General features: G+C 41.1%; 1 protein-coding gene across 1 annotated transcript; it reads right to left on the reverse strand.

Annotated features, from left to right (window-relative positions):
- Positions 1-4,258: 4,258 nt before the first annotated feature.
- Positions 4,259-9,644, reverse strand: pheta1 (PH domain containing endocytic trafficking adaptor 1). Its single transcript, XM_005741773.2, has 3 exons — positions 9,433-9,644; positions 8,860-8,971; positions 4,259-6,505 (listed from the first exon to the last, which is right to left on the reverse strand). Exon 3 carries the CDS (start codon positions 6,471-6,473, stop codon positions 5,577-5,579), a length of 897 nt encoding a protein of 298 aa, XP_005741830.1. The 5' UTR covers positions 6,474-6,505; positions 8,860-8,971; positions 9,433-9,644; the 3' UTR covers positions 4,259-5,576.

Below are 9,644 nucleotides of genomic sequence, written 5' to 3' on the forward strand. Positions count from 1 at the left end.
TGACTCCACTAGAAGCATGTAAAGGCTTTACAGAAAGAAAGAGCAAGCCCACATGCACTTCCCCTTTTCGGTGCTCACCATGAACCCTGCAGAGTCACGCCTGAGAGGTCCGTCAGCTCTCTTGTGTTTGCTGTGACTTTGCTGCTCAAGTTCAATGCATGTTCACTGACGGTTCGCTGCAGGCCGAAAATGACCTTCAGGCCACCGGGAAATGCTCTGGCAGTTTGCAGGTTTTGAAGAACCGCACACATCTATTCTCTGAAAAGCAGAAATAGATCTTTAAAGAATGATTTAATTTCACTGCAATTTAGAAATGCAGCTGGTGAGACAAAGTGTTACTGTTTAGATCTCCTCTAGTGAGCAGAAGAGCTCACAAAGATGCAGGAGAGATGTGTGCAGTCTGTGTCTGTATAGCTATTTAATATGACTGAATGCATTCAGACTCATACTGTACCAAGACTGATATAAAAGCTAGGAAGTGGCAATAAAAACTAAAAACCAAACTAGGTGTAAAACCTTTGCAATCAAAATTTCAAAAACTAGAAAAGATAATAGTCAGGTGCATTTCCCTTAATGTCTTGATATGATATACATGCATATTCAAATACAACTAAAAAACACTGAAACAAGAAGCTCGCCCTCGAAACTAAATTAGGAGAAAAGTGAAATGAACTTCAAGAAAAATGCATGTGTGTGTGTTTCTGTGTGTGTCTTTTTTATGTGCTGCAGAGCTAATGGCAACCCAACGAAAGAGACGTCTCTCTTCTGTATTGAAAATGTCAAACATGCACCATTAAAGAAATTCTTAATCCTTTTGCAAGTGAGAAACTGAGCGTATCAGACACCAGACATACAGTTATATAAAATGTGCTTCTCCATTTCTGGAAGAGAAAAAAAGAGACAAACAGTAAAAATAATCATCTAATCCACTGTCGTCCTAAATGTCTTACTACTTACATGGTAGTATTCAGTTCATGAAGGCACTAATAGGTCAGGAGGTGCAGGTAAATAGAGCAGGCAGTAAGCAACACTTGCAACCCTGCAAGACTAACGTGTCGCAGAAGCTCTGCAAATAAGGCATTGAGCCCAAGGCTAGCTGCACCTCACTGAGTGTGCAGTCACAACAAGCAAAGTAAGTAGTTTCTTGACCAGTTAAAGTTTGAGACAGACACCAGATCGCAGCAAAACACATCTCTTCATGTATCATAACAACGTTCTCTCAGGTGGCAGTTGCATGGGGGATGTGGATGGGTGGCATGCATTAATGATATTCATGAGCAGAAGTCTGGAAGGACTTCACACAGAACATTCAGATTAATTAAGAGAGGGAACTCTGAAGTCCAGTGATCAGTTTGTTAATTACTCTACCTTATGTTTATGAGTTTATCAATTACCTGTACATAACTTATAGTTAACTATGCCACATCATACCTGAGCATTTTAATTCTGCTGTGCTTTTTAGCTCTCATATTTATATGGTTTCTGTTCTGATAATCAAGACATAAGGCACTCTGCAGATCTGCAGTAATATGCACAGCGAGGCAGTAAAATACAAGGTTGTGACTGGAGTACAAATACTTTAGTTTTCCCATTTTGTGTGAATTTAGGCTATACTTCCTCTGAATTATACCTCAAAGGGAAATAATACATATTTTGTACAGAATACGGTACATTTCTATAGATTAAAGCACCGAAAGACTGACAGGTAAGATATTTTTGTGCTGCAGAGTGGTCATAGAGTATTGATGATATTTTAAATACATGTTGCCAGTGACATTTACATAATTTTATTCAAGTAAGGTTTTGAATGGAGTCTTTTTAGGCATTTGACATGCTCACAGGCAGCTCAAAGGAAGAAGTTTTGACACAGCCAGGTGAGACTGCCAAAAGATGAAGCTGTGCAAGCAGAGTGGAACAGGAGAGATGAAGGTAAGAGAGTCCAGTTGAAAATCACAATGTGGTTTGCTTTAGTCTGCTCTACTTGCCTGCATTTTTGTAAAAGTCATGCCACTAAAGGTGGAGCAGTAGACAGAATTCCTATTAAAGCTTCAGGTGCTGAACTGTGAATTGTAATTCACCCACAATGCACAAAAGTTCTACACGGGAAGCAAAGCACGCCTGTGGGGGGAAATAAAGGTGGCGACTTACCTGGAAAAGTTCAGTGCTTCTTAATTGAAGTTTTGACAAAACTCCTGGTGGAAATGAGTAAAGGTTTTGGAGTCTCGAAAGGAAGGAAAGCAGCTTCAGCGACCAGGTCACAATGCTACAGGCACAGGCGAGAAAGCAGTGATGGTACCGAAAGCGTAGTGATTCTGCTGCTTTGACCTTCATGTCTCAGCTCTCACACTGCCACAGAAAATACACAAAATATAGAGAAGATCCCTCAAAACCCTTTCCGATGATTGTTTAAAAAACAGGTTAAATGGGCCCCTTTTTCTGCACACATGAGATCTGATCATGAGACTATTTCCATATTTCAGCGCCAGTGCTGACTCACACAGACCTGTCTACGATTCACCAGACTGCAATTCAGATTCTCCCAAAATGTTAAAAGGGGTTGACTTTAGTTTGCTGCCTCTGGCTGCTTTTAGGATTATTTCCGATGAGCAGAACTGTGCTAAGGGGGCCTGCTACCTGACCTGCATGTAAACCGCTTTGCAAATCAACACCTCGTACCCCAAAGGGCTGTTAATAAAATTCCTTAAAACCGTTTGTTCCATCTACGAAAAAAATCTGTGCAGAATTAAACATAGACAACAATATTGTTAGAATATGAGCGAATCATATGAACCATATGAAGGTGAGTGACCTTCATATAGTTTCTGTAACCTGGAGGATATTGGACAGGCTGTGGAGGATGGAGGATTTAAACAGGTTCAAACTCGCTTGAATACTTTTATATTATTTTAATTTTGCTCATTAGGCATAAATCTGAACATAATGAATAAATCTGAACATAATGAATAACATTTGGTCAACTTTGATAATCAGGCAGTGAACATAAAGGTCTAAAACAGGGAGAATTACTGATGGATATTTTCAGAGGCCTTGGGAAAGATATGAGTGAGAAAGACAAGCTATCAGAATCAGAATCAGAATCAGAATCAGAAAGGGGTTTATTGCCAAATGTTGAGCAGGTTTACAACATTAGGAAATTGCTGCGGTGCTTCAGTGCAAACATAGTGTCATAAATAGCACTTAAATAGGGGTATAAACAGGGGTACAGAAAAGCAATGATATGAGTTATAACTGTAGAGATGAGACTCAAGTTTTGCTTTTCTTCCTGGTAATTACAATATAATACAATTAGCTTGGGTTCTGCTGAAAACAAGCAGCAGGAGGAGCAGCAATAAAGGCTGCTGCTGTACTAGGCTTCTATTAGTCGATCTCCTCAAATGAAAAAATTCAGCATAGCATTGTTAATTCTGTCAACCACACAATTGCTGCAGATTTTTTGGTGGCACATCCATGACACAAGTGTCCCGCTCCACCACATCACAAGGAACTCTACTGGACTGGGATCTGGTGACTGTACAGTGAACAACTTGTTGTGATCAAAAACTAGTTTGAGATGATTAAAGCTTTACCAACTGGCGTGATATCCTGCTGGAAGGAGCCCTCAGAAGATTTGATCATCAAGGAATGGTCGGCAACAATACTCAGCTAGGCTGTGGGATGTAAATGATGTAAATGGTCTTCTGCTGCTGTAACCCATCTGCTTTAGGGTTAGATGTGTTCTGCATTCAGATATTCTTTTCTGGGTACCTTGGATGTAAAAACGTGGTTTATTGAATTCCTGTTGCCTTCCCATTCTCCTCTGAACTCTGAAATGAGCAAGGAATTTCTGCCCAAAGACCTGCTGCTCACTGGACGCATCCTTTTTCTCACCAGCCTCTTTAAACCCTAAAGATAGTGTGGGGGAAATCCCAGATCAACCATGCTCAGTTTGAACTTCATGAGGTTGCCTTGACCATGTCTACGTGACTAAATGCTTTGAGTTGCTGCCATTCAATTGACTGATCAGATACTTATGTTAAAGAGCGTGCCTAGCAAAACGGCTGACACGCACAAGCAAACAAAATGTGCAACTGTGTGCGAAAACAGACTGACTCACATTTACAAATTATGTCTAATTAGGTGAAAACGGTTAAATGTTTAGACAAAAATATCCTAAAGAAATTCAGAGAAACTGTAATATGTATAATAAAGTTTATTTATGCAGCACTTTTTTAAACAAAGATACAAAGTGCTTCGCAGAAACAAATTAAACAGAAAGCATAAAAATGTGGAAATGAACAGAATATTAAAGACATTCATAAAAGCTTTCAGTAAAAGGAAGTTTGAAGCAGACAGAGTCAGTCAATATCTGCAGAAGTGATTATTGTATCAAAGTTATATGCATTGATCCCAACTACTATAGAGGACATGACCTCTTTAATCATTAGTGCATAATATGGCAATAAGTAGCCTAGTAATGAAATGAAAACACATTTTTTGTGCCTTATATTGTCGTGGTTAGAGGAATTTTGCCTGTTTCAAGAATGACAACGAAATATCTGAGGTAATATTGGACCTCAAGTAGACTGTGGCACTTCTCACCCTCGGTTATTTAAAGATTTGAAGGGCCAGGTCACCCAGATCAATAAAAATACTGGCGATGGCCATACACAGTACATACACCTGCACCTTACTATAGTGAAGTATCTCAGCGTTACGGCAGTTTGACCAAAACAGAAAATCCTGAATATATAACTTGAAATATGAAAACTGTCCTGGAGCCCAAGTCATTAGGTTGAACACGATTCAAAAACAGTCCAGCAGCTTTGAAAAGTTGCATCACCAAAAGGGGTGAAAGCTGGACAGCACAAAACTGGGACTTCAATCATAAAGCTGCAGAATTGTCTTTGCACTATAGCGTGGTTAATGTGACATAACAACTTCAAACTCTGTGGATTTGTCTTGTGCAACGTCTCCAGATTGTTATTACACAACAGAAATCACCTCATGCTTTTCCTTTTCCTTATAAAAAGACTTTCCTGTTGTGACCTTATCAGTTACCTGTTGTTTTTTGCAATGTCCACATGATTAGCAAAGTAATTTGCATGTACAATCTCTGCAGAATGATAAGGAAGGAATGAGAAACGTCATGGTTCTTATTAAGGGAAAAAGGTCACAGCAAATATAAAGCTGCATTATTTTATTTGTATCTAATAAAGGATCAATCAAGGCTAAACTCATTGCATCATTTTTGAAAAACTGATGATTGTAATACAAGAATTATGATTTTAAAATTGCAATTGGCAAATATAACTCGGTTTGTGGACAAAGAGCATATTTTGTGTTTTTTGGCTTATACAAAGGATAGTGTTAACATTTATGGCAGTTTTTCCCCTCTGACAGGATTTTAAAATAATCTCAAATGCTTTTTTTCCCTTCATTTGCCATTAGTTAAGACTGCAGTTAAGTCTCCATTCAGCCACTTCACTCTATTGCTGGGTTCAGATAGGTGAAGCACTGCAGAATGATCAGGAAGGAATGATATACTGTGGAAAAAGAGGCGATCTACCTCAGTAAGCTTACTGGCTCTGAAGCCACTGCACTCTCAGTTCCTCCACCTCTTTGCCGTACCAGTCATGGAGTTTGGAGAAGCAGCCGGTTCCAGGGCATACGGGGCTTTCCAGAGATGCACCTTTTCTCCGGGGAGGCACAGGCGGAGCCCTCGCTCCATCAGCTCCGTATCCAGTGACATTTGCAGGGTCCCCGGAGCTTTCCCATACCGCACAGGATGAAGCTCCCTCCACAAAGCCGTTAGCCAAGGCAGCTGGTGGTTTACTCCATGCAACACCATTCTCCTTGGAGGGCCCAGAGATGAGCTGCAGCTCATCCTGTTGGTTCTTCTGGGCAGAGAAGGAGGCTGACATGGGAGGGACACTTGATGATGACGATGATATGGAGGACGAGGAAGATGAAGAAGAAGATGCTCCAGACCTGGACCGTCCCATATGGTTTCGCTTTGAGGACTTGGGCCTGCCCTGCAGGTTTCCAACTCCAGCCCCAACAAAGCTGCCTCCGGCAGCCTCCTGGATCTCCTCCAGCTGCCTCTCCAGCTCTTTCACCACCAGCCTCATGTAGTCAAAGCTGGCCCTTGACAGCGCTTTCACCCAGGACTCCATGGCTGCTTGGTTCTCAGCAGCCATCTTGTACACACGAGCTTTGGCGCAATCAAACTTGATGGCAAAGGCGAACTCCTCGGTCGACTCACACAGCTCCACGGTGCATCCTTCAAGAACGATGACGCCAATGGGCTCTCGGCTGTCGCGCTCTTCGAAGTAGAAGAGCATGTTACCCTTCAGGACAAACCAACGGCGGTGATAAGCAGTGTTGCGCTCCCCCTTTTTGAACAGGAAGCCCGTCTTGTCTGGTGGTGAATCACAGGTGGCGTAGTGCGCCACGCTGCGCTCGTTCAGCTTCATCTTCTCCCCTCCTCCGTTTCAGATTTATTTACCTAAGAATATTACAAAGTCAGAGGTCATCACAAGGTTAAATTTATCAGCTCATACTCAAAAGGTACAACAAGAACCTGCATAGTGTACTTCCTGCCAACTTTAACTTGTGCTTATCTATGTTTGCTGAAAGAAAAAAAAAACTTTATCACAGTACCATACTAAATTGTGGTTCACTGACACTGTAAAGTAGTTATAATAAGTTCTTCAATAACAGTCTATTTGCATTTCTCCTTTCAGAAAAGGTCAGAGCCGTGGGGCAGGAGTTAAAAACGAGTGACTGAATTTTGCACTCTTGGGAACTTTAGAAAGGGCACATGCTTGCAAAGTGGACTTCAACCTATTCCTGTTCTTCTTCTCCCCGCTGAGACATCCTGCCAATGTAAACACTGTCCATTTACTTTGTTTTGCCTGTCATAACACCAACAGAGCGCTGTAGCACACATAAATACTGCAACCCCCTGCAGGTGCAAGACAAATTGAAAGTCTAACTTGCACAGCATGGACAGATTAGTGCGTTACATGCTGTTTAATCACATGTTCAACTGTAAACTGGGGCTCAGATTACCTCCTGCTAATCCAATTTTACTCTTGTTAGGAAACAGAAGTAAGGCACTTTATTATTTTGATGGTAGTTAATAGCTTGTTTGTATTATAGCTTTCGCTTTTTGGTAATGAAGCTATTATCTGAGGACCATGAGAGTAAGCTGGAAGGGAAACTTGTCTGGGAGGCAGTGGAAGTCATTGAGGAAGATGTGGTGGAAGATCGGGCTGGAAAAAGGAAGACAGTGGAGCGTAGGAAGGTGGTGGAGCAGGATGTCCACCTTGGTGTATTCTCTGTAGCTCCTTGATGGTCAAGCAAGGCTCCTCCGAGTGCTCGAAGGAAGGAATCCTTCATTTTCTAGTCCTTGAAATTCTACAAATGTTTTTTCTTTTCTTTTTCCTTTTTAAAATTTAAACTAGATGTGTACTGCCTTAGGATACAGGGGAAACCCCACGTCGATAGTTTTCCCAAAATGGGCATCAATACCCCATCAGACAAATTCACCTTTGCACATGCTATAACTCATGTTTCTTATTTTCTTCCAACATCAGAATAAAAACAGGAGAAACCAATTAAAAAGCTTCAGGTTCATTGAGTATGCACTAAGTTTATTATAGTTCATTAAAACTATAATAACTTAGATATGAAACAGTATTTTAGTTAACTGAGATATAAGTACTTTCCAAAGGTCTCTAGTCACCCCACATGTCTATATATATTTTGCAAGGACAATGGTAAACAGTTGCAGTGATTTACTGAAACATGCAAACATGACAGGAAATACAGCTTATACAGTGTCGAAGACATTCAGAGCTCCTCTCTGGATGTTGGCTGCCTTTTGTTGTGTTCTTTGTTAAGATCATTGTTTCAGTAATCACTAATAATTGCTTCCATCAGACCCGTTTCCACTGATTTTCAGTTCTTCTGTAATTTGGCATTCCTTTGCCTTTTGTGTTTCCCTTCCTTAAAAAATGGCTTATTGACTGCCATTCTTCCACTGAGGCCATTTCTGATAAGGCTTCATGGAAGAATAGATGGATCAACTAAAGAGCCAGATGCATCCCTCAGATCTTGTGTCAGATGTCTTTTCTGTTTCTTTGGAGCACTGTTCATCATTTTTAGATACTGTTCATCTGCCGTAGTTTTTTTTTTTTTTTTTAAACCTGCCTCTTCTTCTTTTTTCCTCCTCTTGTCCAGTTTCTTCATGTGCTTTAGGGACACACTGTATACCATGCTTTCAGCTACTAGCTCTTTTGGAATCAACCTTTGGTGCAAGCATGTCATTTGTGTGCCTTTCAGACTGTTATCTTTGGCATTTTTCACAGATTCATATGAGGAAATGGGAACAAATTAGGTGTCTTTGCAACAGCCTGCTAGTAACAAATTTCCTGACGACACAATTTAAAATTGGTTCTTTGCCAAGTTGTCAGACAAGTTGTAGACAGAACACTGGTTCATCCTTTGAGTCAGGTGCCTTTTTTATGCTTTAATGACTCATAGGTTAGTGTTAAGTGACCTAACAAACAAGTAAAAGACTTCCCTGAAAATGAGTGAAAAAGAGCCAAAGAAAAACTTTGAGAGACATTCGGAAAGCCTCGACAGCCAATGCTCCAGACCATTTAAAAAAAGAAAGAAATAACAAAAGTGTTTGTAACACAGATTCGTAACTTCTTAAATCTACTCCTGAAAAATAAATATGCAAGTAAGGAAAAGGTACAAGTAAGAGTTTAAAACAGCTGAAATTAGACTAAAAAGAAAATAAAAACATGTCTTGCTTACTGACCGTCCAAACAAAACCCATCCCTCACTTACGTGCTTGTCTCATATCCAGCCGACATCCACGTCCGTCCTCCCATCACATCTGGAGCTCTTAACTGAACAGTCTCCCACTTCTTCTGACTTCTTCGCCCTTCTCGACTAAATACTAAAAAAAAGACCAAAGTAACGAGTTTTATTTCACGTTTATTTTACACTCAGGAAGCCGCATAAACGACAGAATCCAAGAGGAAGCGGCCAGTTCAGCGTCCTCGCTCGTTTTAGACGTTAAGAGGATTATTAGCCGCAAGTTTTTTCCACCGCTTCGTGCTTTTTTTGGAGCGAGTGATTCAGCATCAAAGAGGGCTGACTGGTCACAAGCATTTGACACATCAGCACTTTACAGGAATTCGTGCTGGCCTTCAGTAACACAGCGAGAGCAACACGAACGAGCGTGCTTGAAGGCACATCTCTCAGTGCCAACTAGCTTCACGCCTTTAGCCTCTTTCGTGGAAACAAACATGCATCCAACGTCTATCCAGCCGGCAGACTGCAGACGAGCTGCTAGAGGTGGACTCTCACAAGTTAGGACAATATTATAATAACCAGCTAAGTGTTAGTATTCATTACCTGCGCGTAAACAGAAAACCTCCCTCTTCTTCCAAGCGGATAGTCCCACAGTTTTTTTTCCCTTTTTTTGCTTTTCCCTTTCTCTCTTCCTCGCCTCTTTCTTTTTTCTTCTTTTCCCCCGGTCACGTGACACACTAACAGAGCGCGCGTTGTGCCTAACCCTGCCAGCTTGACAGGGCGGGGTGATCACTTCACTTTAGCTCTCGTGCCAT

Source organism: Pundamilia nyererei, unplaced genomic scaffold (genome assembly GCF_000239375.1).
Source record: "Pundamilia nyererei isolate P.nyererei 1_Seehausen unplaced genomic scaffold, PunNye1.0 scaffold00113, whole genome shotgun sequence".
NCBI classification, from domain to species: domain Eukaryota; kingdom Metazoa; phylum Chordata; class Actinopteri; order Cichliformes; family Cichlidae; genus Pundamilia; species Pundamilia nyererei.

Coding starts and splice junctions, on each gene's coding strand:
- pheta1 (XM_005741773.2), bottom strand. CDS start 6,473: ATGAAGCTGAACGAGCGCAGCGTGGCGCACTACGCCACCTGTGATTCA.